At 49.4% G+C, this 21,950-nt stretch overlaps 2 protein-coding genes across 4 annotated transcripts in view; one reads left to right on the forward strand and one right to left on the reverse strand.

The window, feature by feature from the left end:
• The first annotated feature begins 4,974 nt into the window (after positions 1-4,974).
• FABP6 (fatty acid binding protein 6) lies at positions 4,975-11,049 on the forward strand. The gene is made up of 4 exons (XM_059919592.1): positions 4,975-5,121; positions 6,251-6,426; positions 8,388-8,477; positions 10,996-11,049. Exons 1-4 carry the CDS (start codon positions 5,055-5,057, stop codon positions 11,047-11,049), a joined length of 387 nt encoding a protein of 128 aa, XP_059775575.1. The 5' UTR covers positions 4,975-5,054.
• Positions 11,050-17,345: 6,296 nt separating this feature from the next.
• The window catches only part of CCNJL (cyclin J like), a 56,396-nt gene continuing 51,791 nt past the window's right edge, over positions 17,346-21,950 (reverse strand). For all 3 annotated transcript variants that reach the window (XM_059917623.1, XM_059917625.1, XM_059917622.1), the window contains exons 5-6: positions 21,088-21,247; positions 17,346-19,565 (exon numbers count right to left, since the gene is read on the reverse strand). In XM_059917623.1, coding sequence (XP_059773606.1) covers positions 19,142-19,565; positions 21,088-21,247 — 584 coding nt within the window. In that variant the 3' untranslated portion in view covers positions 17,346-19,141. The remainder of the gene's footprint in view (positions 19,566-21,087; positions 21,248-21,950) is intronic.

The raw sequence follows: 21,950 nt of genomic DNA on the forward strand, positions 1-21,950 counted from the left end.
CTTTCCTTAAAGGGATTATAATCTAATTGGGAGGGACTTCCCTGGCGGTCCAGTGGTTAAGACTCTGCATTTCCATTGCAGGGGGCATGTTCAATCCCTGGTTGGGGAACTAAGACGCACATTTTGCGTGGCCAAAAAAAAAATCTAATTGGGAGATAAAAGACATACTTTGTGAAGAGTTAAATTAATGCTACCATGAATAATTCAAAACAATAGGCAGATAGGCTGGACAAACTGCCAATGAGTGGGAATAACAGTATCATTCAATGAGCACCTACAAAATACTAGATCCTATGCTAAGCCCTTTATTTATATACTCTGATTTAACCTCACTAAAATCCTGGAAGACAGGTATTTTTATCCCCATTTAATAATAAGTAAATTAAGGCTTTGGCTTATTTGCCAATCTCTCTCACATCCGCCTTCCCTGACCCTTAAGAGGTGATCAGGGTGATGCCCCTGTTTTCCCACAGTACCCCAATGTTACAGACTTTATCTCAGTTATCACACCGTGTTACAACTGCCTGTTTACTAGGCTGGATCTCTCACAAGATTTGAGGACAGATACTTGGTAGTTCCAGAATCTAGTGAACAGTAGGTACTCAGTATTTTTTGAATGAATAAAGATTGTGTGTCTGAAGTCTCAGGGCTAATACTGTGACTCAAAAGCCCAGGTTTCCCCCTGAGCAATTACAAGCAGCTGGTATACACCTGGGGGATTCCTGTAAAGGACAATCTACAGGTTGGAGTAATCAGAGAACACTCCCGGGAGGAGGTGGAGTTGGAAAGACAATTCAAATTTGGAAAGACGGGTGAAAAGTGAGCAGTCATTCTAGGCAGGCCAAGGCATAAAGGTGAGATTCTGCAAAGGGCACACCTCCTCCAAGCCTAGAGACCCCACGGGATTTCAGGAGACTACACCCCTTTCCCTAAGCCTCCCTAGCCTCCCAAGGGAGGCTAGCCTTCCCTAGCCTCCTTAACCATCTTACATCGAACCTACGTCCCATACTTCTGTGAAATTACAGGGAGATGGCAAATGCTCTATTGTTTCCCCATGCCCAGACCGGTATGACATGTTTTTTATTAGTGGATTTCTTCATTTGGAAAGTCCCTTTTAATAATTAATGGGATAGTTTTCAGTTTCCATGAAGAAATAAAATCCATTAATGTCTATGATATACTGCTAAGTGGGGAAAAAAGCAAGACAAAACAGTGTCTTTGGATTTCATTTTTGTTAAAAAGAACAGAAAAAAAAAAAAGGATAAGCACAAATAAGTTTGTGTGCATGTGGGAAATGTCCAGAAGGTTATATACTTAATTAAAGCGCAACTGCTCTGGAAAAGGAGATGTAGGGGTGTGGGGCTTTCACCTTTACTTTACCCAGCTTTGAGCTTTTGTCTTCTTTTTTTTTTTTTTTTTTTTAAAGACATTATTTATTTTTTTTTTAATTTTATAACTACTTTATTTATTTATTTATTTATTTTTTGGCTGTGTTGGGTCTTCGGTTCGTGCGAGGGCTTTCTCCAGTTGCGGCAAGCGGGGGCCACTCTTCATCGCGGTGCGGGGACCGCTCTTCATCGCGGTGCGCGGGCCTTTCACTATCGCGGCCCCTCCCGTTGCGGGGCACAGGCTCCAGACGCGCAGGCTCAGTAGTTGTGGCTCACGGGCCCAGCTACTCCGTGGCATGTGGGATCTTCCCAGACCAGGGCTCGAACCCGTGTCCCCTGCATTAGCAGGCAGATTCTCAACCACTGCGCCACCAGGGAAGCCCGAGCTTTTGTCTTCTTAAACATTGAGTATGTATTAATTTTACAACTGAAAAACAAGACCCCATGGTGGGATTATAGGCAGCTTTTAGTTTATTTGTTCTTTGTTCCTCCCAAAGTATCTACTATGAACATCTGTTGCTTTTATAAACAGAAAATTAAAAACCCTTTCCTCCATAAAGATTGTTTAAAGAGGAAAGAAAGAGAATCTCAAGGTGGCACAATTCATGATGTTGGGAAGCAGGATGTTTGGAGGAAAAGAACTAAAGATGTTCTAAATTCTGAGTTCCAAGAACTTCAGCACCCAGGCAATCTGGGGCTAAACCAATTCAGTTTCAACATGGCAAAACATATTAAGAGCTGTAAGAATGTTCCAGATCCCGTAACTTTGTAATCCCATCCTGGGTCTTTAGCTCAAGGAAATACTTTAAAAAAAATTCTCTACATATAAAGAAGCTCACTGTGGCCTCTCATTTAATGGGGTAACCTGGGCTCCCCCTAAAAGTCCAACAGCAAACATTATGCAGCCATATCTAACAATAAACGTGGCAGCTTAATAGAAACATGGGACTGTGTTTACAAACTAATACCGAGCAAAGAAAAAGAGAATGGAATATTGCATTATATAGTGACTATGGCTATTATATACCTGCTATAATTAGAGTTGTGGGAAAGAAAGCAAGGATGAGAGAGGAGAGAGATGAATGAAAGAGGCAGGAAGACAATAAAAAAAGTAAAAATAGTTATAGTGTTAGGGTAATGGGATTATGGAGGACTTTTGGAAATCTGTTTAAATGATGATGAAAGTTGCCTTGGTAGTAAATATGAACTATACACAGGGGCTCTGTGACTTTGAGCAAGTTACTTAACTTCTCTGAACCTCAAGTTTCCTCCTTGGCAAAATGGGGACAATAATGGCACCTACTTCGTAGAGTTGTTTGGAAGATTAAATGATATAATTCATATAGAGCACTCAGCATCATGCCCAATGCATGACAAATATTCAATAAGTGTTAGCTATTATTGTCATTGTTATTTCATCATTATTATCAATGAGGGGAAATTCTCATATGCTCCAGGTGGGAGTGTAAACTGTTCTAGCCTCTGAGAAAGGCATTAGGGTATAGATATAACTTATTATTATTTTTTTTATTTTTTATTTTTTAAAATTTATTTATTTATTTATTTTTGGCTGTGTTGGGTCTTCGTTTCTGTGCGAGGGCTTTCTCTAGTTGTGGCAAGTGGGGGCCACTCTTCATCGCGGTGCTCGGGCCTCTCACTATCGCGGCCTCTCTTGTTGCGGAGCACAGGCTCCAGACACGCAGGCTCAGTAGTTGTGGCTCACGGGCCTAGTTGCTCTGTGGCATGTGGGATCTTCCCAGACCAGGGCTCGAACCCGTGTCCCCTGCATTGGCAGGCAGATTCTCAACCACTGCGCCACCAGGGAAGCCCTAGATATAACTTATATATAAGTTTATATATAACTTTAGATACAAAACCCCTTTGGTTCCAGGAATTGCATGTCTAGGAATTTATCCTTAGCAAATAATCTCAGTAAATAATCTGACATGTACACCAAGAGGTGTGAATGAGAATGTTTATCTCAGATTTATTTATAATAGAAAAAGACTGGGAACAACCTAAAGACCCAGCAATAGTTACATAAATTATGAAACATACGTACCATAGAATATGTATGATATACCCTTATGGAATGATATACATGTGTACTTACATCATTACATAAAAAAAGAAGTGACAGAACAATATAATCTCATTTATAGAAGAAAGTATAGGTGTGCATTTAAAAGTCTAGAAGGATAGCTACCGACTGTTATCAAGGGCCATCTCTGCCAGAACTGTCACTTGCTCTGAATTATGAAATTTTAATATATATAATCCAGCATAAGAAAATCCACGATGAGGTGTGGGTGAGGGGAGTGTGGGTGTGTGGTTTTTTGTTTTTTTAAAGTGAGACACCTGGCTGGGGTGAGGAATTCTAAGATTGGAGATTGCAGACTGGCAAAATGTGGCAAAGCTGGTTTCATCAGTTCAGAAACCACTCAGTCCCAGGTCTGGGGGGTTAGCAACTGTGGTGAATTCTGCTTTGGATAGCAATGATGGGGATTCTTGGAGAGCCCGCTCTGGAAAAGGAGACAGATGCAAAACTTTCCTTAATTAATAATAATAAGAGTGACGGCCTTTGTAAGTGCTTCATACTTGCATGGCCAATCGGTTTGATCCAGAGAGCAATCCCACAAGACAGGCAGGGCAGGAGTTATCACCGAGGAGGTGGGAGTCCTTAATGTGAAGTGGTGCCAGAATCAGAACAGGGACAGGAAGTGGGGGCTGAATTCCTAGCCCTCCCAGTGGTGAAGCTGGAATCGAGTGAAACTCACCACGCTCCCAGCCCACGCCTGGCACATAGCAGGTCTTCAGCACACCTGGCACTGCCTCCTCTGATCGGCTCCCTGGGCCCTCGGGCAGCTGCTTCCCTTTGCTCGCACCATCTGCACCCATCCCGTGCCTATTCTCCTTCAAGTGCTCTTTGCTGCAGACAACTCATTGTTTCCTTTCACTGTGGCCCTTCCCACCTTCATCACATTGTTCCCTCAACTTAGAATGTTATCTGCCTACATACTCAGTCTCTTCCAACCTTACCACTTCTGTAAACATCCAAATTCCTTCAAGACCTGTATTAAATGCCATCTCCTATGCAAAGCTACACCAGCCAGCTGGACACCATCGCTCCTTCCCTAGGCCCCAGGCCCCAGATCTGCATGTCTCTCGGGACACATCCCATCCTGCTTGCACAGCGGTTCTCTGCAGGTGTGTTTTGCCCCTGGACCAGACTGGAGGCTCTTTTGGGAAAGGGGTATGTCTCACTGTTTCCTCAGTGCTGGCCCCAAAATGAGGTGCCCCAGGCACTTTGGTCGATGAATGCAGGGGTGACTGAGTAAATGAGGGAAGATGGGAGCATGGATGGAGGGAGGGCTGGGCAGAGGTGGATGACACCTCAAACCCTGTGGCAGAGCTGGCCCTGGCCTTGCCCATGGCAATGGGATTCCAGCCAACGAGTCCCCAGGGTGAATAACCTCAGGTTTCTGCTGCCTGCCTACATCATAAAATTGCAAGTGCTTCCTCTTCAGGGGCGGGAAGGAGAAGTGGGGTGACTTTGGGGCTGAGCCTCAGCATCTGGGAGGGTTTATAAGCTGAGGCACCAGACCCCTCAGCACTGCAGCCCTTCCTCCTTATCCTTCTGTTCCTGAGCCTCCAGCTCGCCGCAGCATGGCCTTCACCGGCAAGTATGAGATCGAGAGTGAGAAGAACTATGACGAGTTCATGAAGCGCCTGGGTGAGTGAGCTCCTGAGAGCACCTTCCTGGGACTGGGCTGTCACGGCCAGCTCTGCACAGGGTACCCAAAATCTACGAGGCTCAGAGAAGTTGAGGGACTCGTGCAAGGTCACACAGCTAGTAATGGGTGAGGTGGAGAGCTGATGGGCTTATTCATTCAAACCTTTACTGAATGCTTGCCACACGCACGGCCAACCCACTGTTACTGATGGGGCGCCTCAGCAAGACTTGCCCAAGGTCACACTGTGCATCAGGGGCAGATGTCATTAGAGCCCCTGGGCCCGAGGATGAGATGATGAGTGGTGTCACCACATCCTGCCTGGGGAGAGGTGACCAAGGGGTGGGAGCACAGAGATCAGGTTTGACAAGCCACTCGTTCACTCAGTCACTGAGCAAACAGGGGCCTCTTACAGCGCTAGGCACTGTGGGTGGAGATCAAAGACCCCACTCTTCTGACTGTTTGATTTGCAGCACTGGTTATGAGGAACCAAAGAGACAGTGGACTTGACAATCCTGCAGAAATCTTGGTGTGCTACCTAAGTGTGAGGCAGTGCAGTTGTCTAGCTTGAGGACAGCCCCAGGGGACCAGGGCCTACTACCTCCTGGTAGGAAACGGGCCCCAAGAGCGGGATCCGTGTGCCCTGGGGCCTTGGGAAGGCAAGAGCCCTTCTGAGTCAGTTACTGGGACTGGCCCTGAAGGAACAGTGACTTGGCTTCACCTACAACAGTCTAGATGTGGGAATCTTTATCTGTAAAACAAGAGCATTTCAAGACAGTCTTGAAGGTCTCATTCATTTTAGAAATTTGTGAGGTTGGCAAATTTCTGTTCTACTACTATCAGAAGAGCAGCTATTATTTATTCTTAACTATATGCCAGGAGTTTTACCAGACACAATCACTGTAATTTAATCCTTGCAACAACCCTGTGAAATGGGCCTTATTATCCCCATTTTTCAGATGAAAACACTGAGGCTGGGAGAGATAGTGACTTGCCCAAGCCACATGGCTCACGACATGGGGCTTGTGCTCGACTGTCAGGCTAGCCTGCCGTAGGGGAGGCAAGCTCGTGCCCAAAGCCACAAGTCGTAGGCAGCTGTTACATGGCCACTCTGCTTGTCCCCTGGCCCAGGGCTCCCCAGCGACAGGATTGAAAAGGGTCGCAACCTCAAGATCATCTCAGAGGTGCAGCAGGACGGGCAGAACTTCACCTGGTCCCAGAACTACTCTGGGGGCCCCTCCATTACCAACAATTTCACCATTGGCAAAGAGTGCGACATGGAGACCGTGATGGGCAAGAAGTTCAAGGTGAGAGGCAGCTAGCCACCCCTCCCTACTTCCCCAGGACTCTGGCTGACTTCTTGGTCCCCACCATGTCCCCGGGGGCTGCTCCCCGAGCTGAGGCTTCTTCTCGAGTCTAGCCTCCAGCTTTAAGAGCTTGAGTTACTTGGCAATTTAGCCTCTCCTAGTTTTTAATGCTACCGCCAATAATGGACACTACAATGATAGTAAAAATTGTTAACATTTGCTGAATCCTTCACACATATATCCCAGATACTTGCTGGATCTGTCACACATCTTAATGCAGGTAAGCCCATGAGGTCGCTACAATTACTGCCCCATTTTACAGATGGGGGAGTTGGGCTGAGTCATAGGATTAAATAGCTGCCTGGATCCCACAGCAGGGGCGGGCCTGCATAACCAGGCAGTCTGGTTCCAGAGAGCATAACCACATTTTTTTTTAATTAATTTATTTTATTTATTTATTTTTGGCTGCATTGGGTCTTCATTGCTGCACGCGAGCTCTCTCTAGTTGCGGCAAGCAGGGGCCACTCTTCGTTGCAGTGCACGGGCTTCTCATTGCAGTGGCTTCTCTTGTTGCGGAGCATGGGTTCTAGGCGTGCGGGCTTCGGTAGTTGTGGCCCATGGGCTTCAGCAGTTGTGGCTCGCGGGCTTTAGAGCACAGGCTCAGTAGTTGTTGCACACAGGCTTAGTTGCTCCGCGGCATGTGGGATCTTCCCGAACCAGGGCTCGAACCCGTGTCCCCTGCATTGGCAGGTGGATTCTTAAGCGCTGCGCCACCAGGGAAGCCTCCATAACCACATTTTTAGGCTGCCTCTAGTGTGGCCTCGAGATTAATCGCCCAGGCCCTAGAACCAGACTCATCTGGGTTTGAAACTGCAGTCTTGGGTAGCAAAGAATTGAAAGGTGGTTGTTCGTCCCTTCCTACCCAGACTGGTCCCCCAGGTCTTCCACCCATTCCCCTCTGTAGCCTGGCCAAGAGGGTAATTTGCTCCTTCAGGCTTCCAGTCTGCCAAGGTGGAGGATACGTAGTCATAATATTCATATTCTGCCACTTGGGTATTTTAAAAATTTAACAACTTCTCACAGATGTCTTTCTGTGTCAGCACATATTGACTTGCCTCTTCTTTTTTAATGGTGGTACAGTATCCTATAGTATGGAAATGCTATCATTTACTTACCACTCCCTCATTAATAGATTTTTAGGTTATTTACCAGTGGATAATACAGGTTGGATACTTAGGTTGTTCACTATTACAAACAATGCTGCAATCAACACCCTTGGATGACACCAGCATCATTCTAATAATGATGATCATAACTGACTCCATAGTTAACAAGGGGTGCTCAACACCAAGCCAGGCACTGCTCTAAGCACTTTATATATATCATAGTAAATCATTTAATCCTCGCCATAACTCCAGGAAGTAGGTACAGTTACTACCCCTATTTTAGAGATGAGAAAACAGAGGCACAGGGACTTCCCTGGTGGCGCAGTGGTTAAGAATCTGCCTACCAATGCAGGGGACATGGGTTCGAGCCCTGGTCCAGGAAGATCCCACATGCCGCGGAGCAACTAAGCCCGTGCGCAACAACTACTGAAGCCCACACGCCTAGAGCCCGTGCTCTGCAACAAGAGAAGCCACCGCAATGAGAAGCCCGCGCACCGCAACGAAGAGTAGCCCCCTCCCGCCACAACTAGAGAAAGCCCATGCGCAGCAACGAAGACCCAACGCAGTCAAAAATAAATAAATAGATAAATAAACAAACAAACAAAAACGAGGCACAGAAACGTTCAGTGACTTGCACAGGTTATCTATATCTTTGGATATATGTAATCAGATGTCTATAGGGCAAATTAATTCCTAAAGGGAGATTGCTGAGGCTGCAAGCAGGCCCTTCATTCCTGAGGGGCGGGCCTGTGTTTGGGGGGTGCTCTGCAACTCTGTGTTTTGCTTCTCTTCCAGGCCACTGTGCAGATGGAGGGTGGGAAGGTGGTGGTGAACTTCCCCCACTACAAGTACACCGCGGAGATCATGGATGGCAAGCTGGTGGAGGTGAGTGTCCCGCTCGTTCCCGGCAAAATCGATGAGAATGCTTTTCTGCCCCCAGCCACGGCCCCCAAGAGGGGGTCCTCTGGGCAGCTGGTTTTATGGGCAACCCCCCCGCCCAACCATGGGCCAGGCTCTGTGCTGAGCACAGGGTACACGTGACCTCATTTGACCTTCACAATCACCCTGTTAGGTAAGGATTTTTATCCCCATTTTGCAGGTGAGGAAACTGAGACACGGGATGGCTAAGTGATTGGCCGGAGGGCACAGAGCTTTTTTGACAGATCAGGGATTTGGCTCTGGGCAGTCTGACTCCAGTGCCCACACTCGGCCACCTCAGGGACACACGTCTGGACCCTTCCCAGAGTGTGAATGAAGTGGGGAGTCTGGGTGGGCCCTGCAAGGGTAGCCATCACTCCATTCCACTTCCACAAGGGACTTCAGGCCCTTGCTGCTAGATCTTTTGGTGTTGCAAGAGAAGCTGGAAATTGGCACTTCCAAGTGAAATTTCCAGTCTAGCAAATGCTGCCAACTAATTAAACATTTTTTGAAACACTGACAGGGACAACTCACACACCTGTGGACTGACCCCTCCCACACGCCATTCTCTGTAAACACAGGTTGGAGGTGCTGCCCTGGAAGGCCCGCATCTCACATCCATCTCTTCTCCCTGGGGCTCCAGAGTTTTCCCCAGGTGAAAGAAACAGTGTGAGGTTAAGAGGAAAAGGAAGGCGTTTCTGCATGTCATTCCCCCTTCGTGAGCCTGTGTCCTGGGCTAGAGTCCCCTGGGGGAGGTCTGGTCTGTCCTCCCCAAGCCTCTCCAGAAGGGAAGTGATGCGGGAAGCAGGGTTTGCCTCTCCCTGTCCTCTCTCTCTGTCTCTCAATCTCTCCCTTGTTTCCTTGTCTTTCTCATCTCAAGCCCAGTCTAGAGAAAAGGAGCACGTGGCCCAAGAGGCTCAGTGCCCTCCCATTACTCCCATTTTACAGAGAAGCCATAGAGTCTCAGAGACACAAGTAACTTGCCCAAGGCCACACAGCTATTTTGTGGTGGAAGCAGATCGCATCAGCTGACTTCTAAATTCTCTCTCTGCTCTTCCTAGGCCAATAGGTCTTCTTCCTCCCCTTCATTTTAGTTAAAAAAAAAAAAAAATCTAAAAATAAATAGATGTACAGTGTTTTAAAAATATATCTATGTGTATGTGTGTGTGTATATATATACACACACATATATATACATACATACATATATATATATATATATATATATATATATATATATATATATATACGTGCGTGTGTGTGACATAAGTGACTATACATTTTTTTCTGGATGGAAATTGACCTCTTGGAGAATCTGATGAAAGCTAGAGGCAAAGCTCCCCAGCCTGTGAGGAGTGCAGGGAGAACACAGGGCAGGAGAATGGAGCACATTTGTGCCCAACTGAACTGATCCTCCCAAATGGAACAAACCCGCTTCCTAATTCCTAGAGGCGCCTGACCATGGAGCCTATATGGTGTGAGCAGAGCCCAGAGTTCAGGGCCATTATACACACATACGCACGCGCACGCACACACGTAGGCAGGCGCAGGCATGCACACACACAAATGCACACGCACACAGACTAGGCACCAGAGACAAGCCGTCTTGGTTGCAGATCTCCCATCTCTGGAGGCCCAGCATCATTCTGGATACCTCCCTTCTTCTCCACCAACATGGGTGCTTTTTGCGAGCACCCCTCCTCCCGTCTCCACCCACCACCAGCACCCCTCCTCTCATCACCTCTCCTCCAGACCGTGCCCCAGCCTCCTCCCCGGCCTCCCCCTCCACTTCATCTTCCATCCATTCCATATGCAAATCACACATCACTTCACACAGCTGCCCTCTGACAAAACTGCTTCCACCAAACTCCATTTGCCACCCGCCCCTCCTCACAAGAAAGCTGCTTTCCTCTGCTGGGGATCTGGACCAACTGATGCTATGCACACATCCCAACACAGCGTGTCTTGGCCTTGAGCCCAGGGCACCACACACAGTGGGCCTTGGCTGAACAGTATCCTCTTGCAGCCTCTTCCATGAAAGCTTACACTTCCTGAGGACAGGAACCGTACCTTCCCATCACCGAGCACAGGGGCCCCATAAATGCTAAATGGTGCAGAGGGTGAGCATGGCCCCTCAGCCTTAGAGGGGTGACTGATTTCTCTAACCTTCAGTTTTCTCATCTGTACAATGGGGACAAGCCTGGTGTCGTGGGGATGTGCCTGGCATGGGTGAACTGAAATGGACAGACGGGTGGAAGGTTATCCCACGAAAAGCCATATCACGCCAACATCTGTTAGCACTTTGGCCACATAGAGTCCACACAATGAGTCCTGTAACAAACTGGGAAACTGAGGCCCAGAGAAGCAGTGCAGCAGGCTCACTCCCACTCAGGGCTGGGACTGGAGGCTGGTCTACCTTCTCTGGGCCCCATGGTCACCGTGGGGCCCCTGCACTGACACCCCCTGTTCCTGCTGCTTCTTCCAGGTCTCCACCGTTGAAGGTGTGTCCTACGAGCGCGTGAGCAAGAGGCTGGCCTGAGCTAGTAGGCAGGGCTCCGCGGGGGCCGCAAAGCCACCGATAAAGCTGATGTAACAACAGACATTCTGCTCGTTCCAGAACCTCTGTCTTTGTTCTCTGGCGTCTTGGGGCAGTTCTGGCTGGTGGGGGTGGGAAACCCCTGACGATGGCTACACAGGCCACACCTCGGCCCTGAGATCTCTGTGGGACCTGTGTCATGGCAGAGGGAGACGGGTATGGACGGAAGACCCCTGGCCCCGGGGAGAGGGCAAAGGCGGCGCTCAGCATGTACGGCGGGCACACTTCTGGGGACCCCTCGCCCCAGCCTGCCACCCACACTCTGCGTGGAGACCATCCTTTCAAGAGACAGACATCACCTCGGAGGGGTGGCACACTGACTCTCAGATGGGCCACAGGAAGGTGTATCAGAAGGGGGCGGGCAGGACTGGCATTTCCGGGGAAGGGCCCCCCCGCTGCTGGGCCCCGAGGCTGCACGGACACTGGGATGCACCTGCCAGGGCTTAGCCAGGGAAGGTATTTCAGCCGTGGCTCTCCGCCAATCTGCTGTGGAGTCGTTCCTTTGGGTCTCAGTTTACCTGCTGGTACAAGAGGGGGCCAGGAGGACCAATGAGGGACTGAGGAGAAACGGGAGTCTACGAGATGGCAAAGGGCTTATGGGAGTGCCAGGCAGGAAGCGAGCTGTCAGAGTAGGGCGTAGACAGGGGGGCCTGGGAGAAACTTGGAGAAGCTGCGGTGGGCTGGGAAAGGTGGTCAGAAGGGTCACTCTGATCCCCTGGTAGGTGCCTGGAGCCCTGCATCAGGAAGGATTCTGAGGCAGCATCTGGACTGAGCAGACATCCCTGCCTGATTACGGCGTCTGTCCGGGGCATGGAAGAGGAGGAGGGAGGTCTGCCTGTCCCGTGGCTAGATAATCTCTAATCCTGATGGGCTTTTTTTCATTCTCCTCTCTCCTTGGGAGTGTTCCCCATCTGGGTACCACCCTAACTTCTATTTTATTACTTTTTTTGGCCGCGCCATGCAGCATGCAGAATCTTTAGTTCCTGACCAGGGATCCAACCTGTGCCCCCTGCAGTGGAAGCGTGGAGTCTTAACCACTGGACAGTCAGGGAAGTCCCCACCCTGACTTCTTTTTACCCCATATTTTTCTCTATGGCAACTCACTTATTTTTACTACAATGGAAACTTTATATCACTTCTATACATGGAAAGCCAACATCATTTGCCATAAATAGACTAAGACTATTAAAAAAAGTCAAAGCTGGACAATGTTGACTTCTAGCTGGGTTCTGCTGCCAAAGCCATGACTCTGAGGCCCCCCTTAGTGAAAAGGGTAAGAACCTTACAAGAGCCAGTAGTATCAAATGGGAAACTCTCTCCTTCCCTAATCAAAAATCCTGCAGGACTCCTTGAAAAGAGAAGAATGCACTCACTATAAGAGCTGAATTATCTAAGTGTCCATCAGTGGATGAACGGATAAAGAAGATGTCTCTCTCTCTCTCTCTCTCTCACACACACACACACACACACACACACACACTGGAATACTATTCACCCATAAAAAAAGAATGAAATCCTGCCATTTGTGACAACACAGATGGACCTTGAAGGTATTATGTTACGTGAAGTAAGTCAGATGGAGAAAGACAAATATCGTGTGATTTCAAAATAAAACAAAACAAACTCATAGATGCAGAGAACAGATTAGTGATTACCAGAAGGGAAGGAGGTTAGCAAGGGGTGGGTGAAATGGTTAAGGGGGTCAACTGTATGGTGGTCATGGATGGTACCTAAACTTGTGGTGGTGATCACTTTTCAGTACATACAAATATACTGCAAAGTATATACAAATATACTAAGTATACAAATATACTGCAAAGTTGAATTATAATACTGTATACCAGAAACATATACTACAAAGAGAGTTGAATGATCTAAATTATCTTGAATACACAAGTCCCACCTATGGGGTATTAGAAATAAGGTTTGCCCGACACCTTGCAAAGGATCTGGCACACAGCAGGTGCTTAATGAGTGCTACCTGACCTCAGGTCCTTGCAGCCTGTGTAACCTATGGCCTTTCACTCTCAGGGGCCAGCCTCAGTTTGGACAGACAGCACAGCCCAAATCACTGGCAGCTCAGTCCTCGCCTCCCCCCACGTTGTGCCCTGAAACTTGTTGCTTTCCAAAGACAGCACTCAGCCTCCCGCACCCACCCACCAAGCCAGGACCCTGTGAATTCCATCATTTTGCCAAGACTTATTGCTAATTAAGTGAACTAGGTAAGCATTAAATTAAACTAGCAGTGTTGCTGTTTCCCCTCCAGACTGAATAATTACTCATAATGAGCTTGGATAATAAATCTCTAAATAACAGAGAGGTAACCATAATTAGGCTGAAAATTGAGAGAGAGAGAAGGAAGGGAGAAGAGTAGAAAAGAAAGAAAGAGCTGAGGGGGAAGAGAGATTGTTTATACTTTGGTAACCGATTCAAGGACAAATTCAAATACTGCAGCCAGTGTTACAGAGTCACAGATTCATGGAATAGAAGGACCTCAGAGCTCAACTAGTTTAAACTCTGTATTCCACAGATATAGAAACCAAGGCTCAGAGAGGGGAAGAAATTTGTCTAAGGTCACACAGCAGATTAATGAAGGGCTGGGCATCACTGGCTGATGGAGGCTACAGTTTCTCATTCCAGCTTATGGGGGTAAGTGGAGTAAGGTGAGATGGGGTGAAGTGTCCATGTTGCTGGCATCTTGGAAAACAGGCTTCCTCAGCCAGTAGAAAGGACAGTGGTTAAGAGCTTCGACTCTGGAGTCACATTGCCAGGGTTCAAATCCCTCTTCTACCACCTAGAAGCTGTGTCACCTTGGGGTAAGTTCATCCATTTCTCTGAGCCTCAGTTTCCTACCTTGTCAGTGGGGAAAACAACTGCACTTACCTAATAGAGTCATCATGTTACAAATTAAATACTAGCCACTGCGACCGCGACCACCATCATCTCCATTATCAGCACTGTCATTCTCAAGCCAGTGTGATGAAAGCGTTAGGAGTGCCCCCTCCACTCACCTGTAAGGCACATGGGCACGCTGCAGTATTTCTTGGCATCTTGTCTTGTCCATGTGTAAAATAGGCTAATAAGACCTTCCCTTCCTGGGTGACAGAGGAGTTGCAAGGGTAAAAGGTAAAAATCCACGCTAGTGGCCTCCATAAAGTTAGAGGTGCTTCACCATTTTGCTGTGCCGTTCAAGGTGCGGTAGCGACTCCCTGCTCAGTTCAGGTGCCCTTCACCCTGACCCTTGGAAGTCATCTCTAGCAACCATTTCCCTCCTGCCAGGCTCATCTGGTGAAATGGGGGCTTCTCAAAGCATCTTTAAAGACTACCACTAGGTGGCGTTGCACCACACACCTGTGGCCCCCAAGGATACCAAGAGGTGTTTGTATGCTGGGGGTGGGGCAGGGGGGTGAGCAGTGAAATCCCAAGTGATTGGGCCATGGTGTGGGTGTGTGTTTCCTCTGGGGGGGGCAATGAGGAGGCCACCAGGCTCCTCAGTCCGGCATATCTAAGTGCAAATCTGAGTCCACACTGCTTGCCCATGGTGAGACCTTGGGCCTCTCTGAACCTCAGTATCGTCTTCTGGAAAATGGTGATAATGATGTTGTCATGAGGACAAAAGAAGAGCAGGGGAAAAAGACCATGAGGAAAGTGTCAAGTACAGGGCGTGGAACACAGTAAGTGCTCACTAAACAGGGCCCTTCTTGGAGGTTCTACGGGCGTGACTGGGAACACACTAGGTCAGAGCTTCTAGAGCAGAGAGATGTGGCCAAACCTGGCTGTTCATGTGCATCTCCTGGGGGGTCCTATTAAAAGGATAGCCCAGGCCCCACTGCAGACCTGCGGAACAGGACACTTTGGGTACGAAGACCAGGGAGATGTCACTGTTCTGAAGTGCTCCCCAGCCAGCTGTGACCTTGGAGACCATTCCAGTCCCAACCCTCCCATTTTGCAGATGAAAAAACTGAGATCTAGAACAGGGGACTGACCGGCCCTCGTCCACACAGCTAGGGAGTAGCAGAAGGTCTGACTCCAGTATATACTGCCTGCTGTGGCTCTGGTAAGGGCAGGGCCTGAAACATTGGTCTGAGCTGGGCCAGGAGATGGCTGACCACTTGAGTTCTTTCTCCTTTAAAGCTAGAGCTGGGATGGGGGGCGGTGAAGCTCTGGGGCTCATCTGGGCCCCTCCTCAAAAGGGAGAGGCCCACTCATCTACAATATTTGTCACAGAACTCACTGCTGAATAATGATGCCCCATATTCCATTCTTTCTTATCATAAACGTGAAGTGCAGCCCAGGCTGACAGCTTTCTCACCTTACAAATGAGAAGACAAGTTCAGAGTGGAGAAGAAGCTTTTCTCAAGGTCATCTAGCTAAGAGCAGACAGACTCGCACCTTCCACCTCTCGGACTAACGTTCTTGTCCATACGCTAGAAGCTGCAAGCTTCCAGCCTAAGAACCACCTTAACCTGCAGTGTGTTTTATTGGTTTTCTATTGCATTGCAATTAAAAAAAATTTTTTTTTAAATCACGAAAAATTAGATTTCCTAGCAAGTGCAGATTTCCAGTTTCTCTGAAAATCTGAAGTTGTGGCAACATAAGGCTTACATCCCTGAAAGGCTGTAATTAGCCAGAGCTGAACAGAAGCCACACCCCCTACAGGGGACACACTGGTTTCATCAGTCCCCATCACCTCACGCTGTCTCAGTCATCCAGCTGATTCACTCACTATGTTACCTGCCTGGTCCTGGTGGGCCTTTGGATTTGAGACGCCTGCCAAACGCTATGGCCTTTCTGCTGAAATTCGTCACAAATGGCTTCCCTGAGGAACAGAGAATGAGGTTAATGAGGTTGGTAAGATTCTTTCCCAGGAAGTTGGTGCCAGGGATGACCAGAGGCAGCCCAGAGGTGGGGTCCCTCCCAGGGGATGCTCTGGGGAAGCCCCAAGCCTGGTCCCAGATCTTCACCTTCACAGATGGGGCTGGGGGAACCCCTCCCACATCAGAGCCTGTTGGGGGCAGGCAGATGGAGCCGTAAATCACGTTAGCCTGTGGCAGCTGTGCAAAAGCTATGTTTCTGTACTCTTGTCCGCTGCTGAGCACACTCTGAGAACCCCCTTGACCCCATCAATCAGCAGCACGAATGCCTGGCCACTCTTCTGCGAACGCATATGCATTATTCTGTCATGTTTTCTTCACCAGGTGAGCAGGATGGCCAGCTGGAGCCTTGCACTTATTCAAAACTCGACTGAGGCATCTCAGGGAAGCGGGGCAGCTCCAGGCTGCCTGGGTTTGAATAGTGCCTCCTTCCTTCACCACACTGTCTTTAGGCAAAGAACTTCTCTGTGGCCCTGTTTTCTGATCTGTAAGGTACAGCTGCCTTGTAGGGTTACTAGGATGATTATAGGAAATAATATGAGCAAATTCCTTAGCAGAGTGCTTTATAAACAGCAAATGCTTAATAAACGTCAGCTGGGTGATTAGTGCCACGATCACCAGGCAGCTATATATTCTATTGGCTGCAGGTGGTTTAGGGCACAGCCATCAAACCCAGTAAACAAACTAACAAGATCATTCCAGATGATTTAACAGCTATGATGAAAACAAAAGGGTTAAGGAAAGAGACCTGGGGGATGACAGAGACCTCTTTGGAAGGTGACCTTGTGGGCTGAGGTTTTTCAACCACGGCACAGCGGTCGTTTGGGGCCAGTCCATTCTTTAGTGTGAGGGCTGTCCTGTGCATTGTAGGATGTTGAGCAACATCCCTGGCTTCTACCCACTGAATGCCAACCACGTCCCTCTCCCAATTGTGATGACCAAAAATATGTCCAGACATTGCCAAAAGTCCCCTGGAGGGCACAAATGAGCCCTGCTGAGAATCACTGATATAAGGGATTAAGAGAGAGGAGCATTCAGATGACAGAATAGATGGCTTTGGAGAGATGGACTTTGAACCCAGAGGGTATGAGGAAGTGGAACCGTAACCCTGACCCTAATCCAGGCATTTGTGATGTTTAGCCTATTTCCTTAAACTAAATCACTCTCACTACCTCCATAATGGGTTCTGTTTTTCTGGAGAACCCCACCCGATTCAGAGCTGGGATGTCAAGCCTCACTCACTCCCGCTGCCCAGCCCATGTCCCAGGGAGGCCCAGCTCCAGCTCAGAGGGCAAGAGCCCATCTTGCTGTCACCAAGCCCACAACCTCTTGGCACCAGTGTGGGTGCCCATCCCCAGAGGCTGACGTGGGAGAGGGAGGAAGGGCTGGCTGAGAGAAGGCCAGGAAGAGAACCCAGAGAGAGGCCACGAGCAGGTGATGTGTTTATTGCAGGACCACTTTTTTTAGGGGCTGGGCTGGCTGTGAGGTTCTACTGGGGGGGTGACGACACGGACGGATGGACCCTCCCAAGTGCCCAGCCCCAGACAAGACAAACACAGTAACTTGGAATCCAAACCAGTTGCACATAAATAGAAGGAGGTTGGCAAAAGAAAAAGAGAAAACAACAAATGAATGTGCACTTTCCTATCTATGCTGGTGTGACAAAGTGGCCCCGCGCCGCCCGCGTCCAGGCGCTTCTTTACTCAGCTTCCATGCTGAGGCTCCCATCTGCTCTGAAAACCGCCTTCAGATTCGACTCCTGGCAGTCCCCCTGCCAGTCTCCTAGACTGGCAACCAAGTCAAGAGAACTAAGATGGGTTCTGCTCAAAAAAAAAAAACAAACCCAAAACCGCTTTCGTGGTTCTCTGCACCTCCCAGTCCTAGGGGGTGAATAATGTGACCTCTGACCCTAAACCAACCAAAAAATAAAACACGCTGAGCACAAGCCATGAGTCAGAATAAAAACATATTGCACATGCTTCCAAGAGTCTTCCTGAGAGCCCTCTCACTGCAGAGACCCAAACACTGGCTTTTGATCCATCCTGTCACTGGCTGTCAGTCGTGTAACAGACCTTGCACGCCCCCAAATCCCCAAAGCCAGTTGGCATCAGGCGTACATCCCACATTATGAGCCTCTGCTCTGAGCCAAACTTGAGGCTGAGGCTGGGTTTAACCTCAAGCAGGAGATGCATGCGGTGGAAGGAGGTGAGCGGTGCTGGGTTTAAATCTTTGTCTACTTTTCAACAACCTTTCTCCTCTGGGTGGTTATCGAAGTTCTACAGGTGAACAGAGCATCCAAGACGTGGAATCTTCCGGAACCGAGAAGCCTGGAAAGTGGTTCTCCCCAACCATACGCTTTTGCAAAGGGAGCTCTGTGGTTTACCACAGGTCTGCCCCAAGCCGGGTTAAAAACCTACAGCCCTCGCGTGGGACAGGCAGTGTGGCGATCACCATCATTTTTCTCCTAAGGACTTTTCAAGTATCACAAAATCCCTGATACAGCATGTAAACAAGACATCTTACTGAACAGAAAGCTAGGTCACTTCGGGAAGCAGCAGCATGTGAAATATCTAGAAGGCTGAAGAGGGTTTTAGGTTCCACAACAAAGCAACAAGACAGCTGCCCACTGTGCCTCGGAAGGCAGACGCTCGGGCATGAACACACACACAGGCCCCTGTGGATGGAGCCAGGGGAAGAAAAGCACCCCAGATAGCATCTACCGGGGGTCTGGAGACACATCAGGCTGCCCCCTTTTCAGTGGTGTAGCTGCCATCGGCAAAGAATAAAGGAGTCTTTGATGCTAAAACCTGGACGTGCTCGTGAACTGCTGGTCTGCATCCAGTCCCCAGTCTCCTGGCCTCTTCCCAGGTCTTTCTCGACCTGCTGGGCCCCTCTCCAGGGGGTGGCCACCGAGCCGTCCCCTTGCATCCCAGCCACACGTGGAAGACGTTTTCCAGAGCAATGCTCTTGCGTGAGGTATGTCACTGCCTGTTTTGCCCTGGGTCGGTTTTATTTAAAAAGAGCATGTACCCTCTCCGTTCAAGGGTCCTGAGGCTCTGCGGGGACAGCCTCCCAGGCGCCTCACTGGGCTGAGCTCCCTTCGTCAGCGCCCTCTTCCTCTGCCCAGATCTCCAAGGCCTCCCTGCGTGGCTAAAGGTGCCCTATCTGTCAAAACAGCCCGCAGGGAACGCGTGGCTCCCGCTGAAGTAGCTGCTCCCGTAGGTGGCGGCGAGGCAGTGTCTGGGCTCAGCTGCAATGGCCATGTGCATGCTGAGGGACGCGGGCAGCGGCACGGGACACACGTCCAGGGGCTGGAGGGTGGGGTACAGGGCATGGAGGGATGAGCCGCTGCCCCCTGAGAGCAGGGTCCCCGGGTGGTGGGCCTGCAGCGAGTCCCGATAGGCCACGCACAGGTCCTGCACGGGGGTCTGGAACTGGGCCAGGGCCATCGCTGTCGGCTGGCCGAGGCCGGGGTAGGCGGGTGGCTGGAACAGCACCTGGGTGGGGGCTGGGGGCGTGCCGGGCACCATCGCCAAGGCCTGGCTCTTGACCGCGACGGCATCCTTGAGGATGTTGTCGTAAGCTCTGAAAGGAAAGGACTTGGGTGAGACTTGGGAGGTCAGAGGCTCCAGCACCAGACACCTGCCTTGCTGAGGGGGATGCCAGGAGACCCATGTGCTGTGACTGCTGGGCCTCTCCCAGCCTGGGCTCACTGCCTGAAGCACTGCCTCAGCTGTTCTCTGACTAGCCTCAGGCCTCAGATCTCAGCTTGGATCTGCTTCCTACAAAAACCCTCTTCTGACCCCTCAAGACTAGCCTAGCTGTCCCCGCAGCCCCTCTGCACTGCCCCACCTTGGCGGTCAACACCGCAGGTGATAACTTCCGCTCACTACCTGGTTCCTTGTGCAGAGTTCGAGCTTCGAGAGGGAGCACCCATCTGCTTTTGCTCATCACTGCATCCCCGTGCTGGGCACAGCGCCTGCCCTGAGAGGACAGAGCTCCCGGAGCTTAGGTGAGCACAACCTCTGCCTTCAAGGCACTTCCAGCCAGCTCCATCCCCGGCTAAGCTAGCAGATTTCAAGCAGGTTGCCCCCAGGGACCTAAGTGTCTCCATCTGAAAAGGGGGATGGAACAGGTTTTTTGCCATCTCAAAAGAAAAAAAAAAAAAAGCTTCCCGTAGTAAATCTTTTTGGGAAAACAAATCAATTAGAGGCTTCGGTAAGAAAGGAACAGGTGGAGGCTGCAGCAGGTCTGAGCAGGGAGCTACCCCAGAGGGACAGCCTTGGGGAAGAGGCAGGGCTGGTGGTTCAGTACCCAGGGGCGCCCATCCTCACTCAGGCTAGACCGTGTTCTCCGGCTTTGGGCACCTTCTAAAAGGCACAGATTCTAAAATAAGGGTTAGGGAGCAGGACTGATTCCAGAGGAATGGGACAAAGGCAGCTGCACCAGGAGGCTGAGAGGCAGCTCTTCAGGGGCCTGGCCCCATGGTCAGTGGGGCCAGCATCCAGGAGATGCCACCAGCCGTTGGGTGGAAGAGAGACCAGGTGCAGCCAGGCGAGGGCTTTCTGTCCTCTCTGTCCTCCTCCCTGCAGTCACTACTGAGCTCTTTTGCTTCCGATATCAGTTTCAGGGTGTTCTATGACGCCTTTAAAAGCATCCTCTCTGAAACACTGAACACTTCCTCCCCAAGATTCCCAAGGACCCTTGCAAGGAGGCTGTGGCCTCTTACGTGAAGCCACTCTGGGCGTAGCTGGCTAAGAGTCAGCTTTGTGGCCATGTCTGAGAAAAGCAGCTCATGATGAGAGTGTCTCAATATAATCACCCAGAAGACTGACTGATACACTGGGTCAAAGAGCCCAGACACTCAGAAAGATGTGCACAGAGCCCTTCTTCTGCTGCACTCTTGACCTAAAAATTGCAAACCCAAAGCTACTCAAAATAGGAAAGACCAACTCCCCAAATCCCAATTCTGTCAGGAGTCACCACGGCCCACTTTCCGTGAGCCACCAGCCCACCATAAGCCTCCAGGAAATCGCCTGAAGTGGCGATTATGAGCCAGTGGAACTTCAGTATTTCCGAAACACAAAGGATCAGGAGAGGAACTTACACCAGCAGAATTTCGATGCATGTGCTGAGATGTTCCAGGGAGTAGTTTGAGATCCTCTGCAGATCTCTGGTCCAGTAGGGAGAAAGCTGAAGGCAAATCCTAGAGGCCCCAACGCAGGCTGCGGCCACCACAGAAGGCTGGAATTTGTAGAAAATATGATCTGAAAGAGAATCACGGAGAAAGAGTCAGCATCAGAAAGCCTGGTCCTGGAGTCCTGCCTTGTGCTCCCCGGGAACTGGTAGACAAATGATTAGGTCCAAGGTTGTTCACTGGCTCACACACACACACATGATGAAAAATTAAAACAGCATGAATTTCCATTCTTGAATCTTAAAACACCTTGGCTCTCTCAGTCTGGGATTTCTTATGTCAGCCTAGAGCAGCAGTTTTCAAAATACCATCCCTGGCTTCCAGGGGCTGCAATGGGCTTGCTGATGGGCTACAAGCAGAACTGCCAAACACCTGTTCCTTCCTTTGGCTGTTAGGGGTGACCGACACACTGTTTCAAAGGCTTCTTTTTGAGGTTATGACTGAAGGCTACTTAGTAACAAAGCCTGGCCCTCAGTAGGCACTCACTAACAATCTGTTGAAAGAACTAATGAATGAATGAATGCCTGTAAGTGTTTGATATTCTTAACTAAAATTGGAACTTGACTTATGTTTACTGGGAAATCCTCCCCACCCCCCAGCTTTACTGATGTATAATTGACAAATAAAACCTGTACATATTTACGGTGTACAGCGTGATGTTTTGGTACATGTACACACTGGGAGATGATCTGAGAAATCTTAACGTCCTACTTTGATATCTGGCAACATGGCAAAGCTGGTACTACTTATGTGCAAAGGCAAACTGTTGAAAT

The sequence above is a fragment of the Balaenoptera ricei genome, chromosome 3 (assembly GCF_028023285.1).
Source record: "Balaenoptera ricei isolate mBalRic1 chromosome 3, mBalRic1.hap2, whole genome shotgun sequence".
NCBI lineage: Eukaryota > Metazoa > Chordata > Mammalia > Artiodactyla > Balaenopteridae > Balaenoptera > Balaenoptera ricei.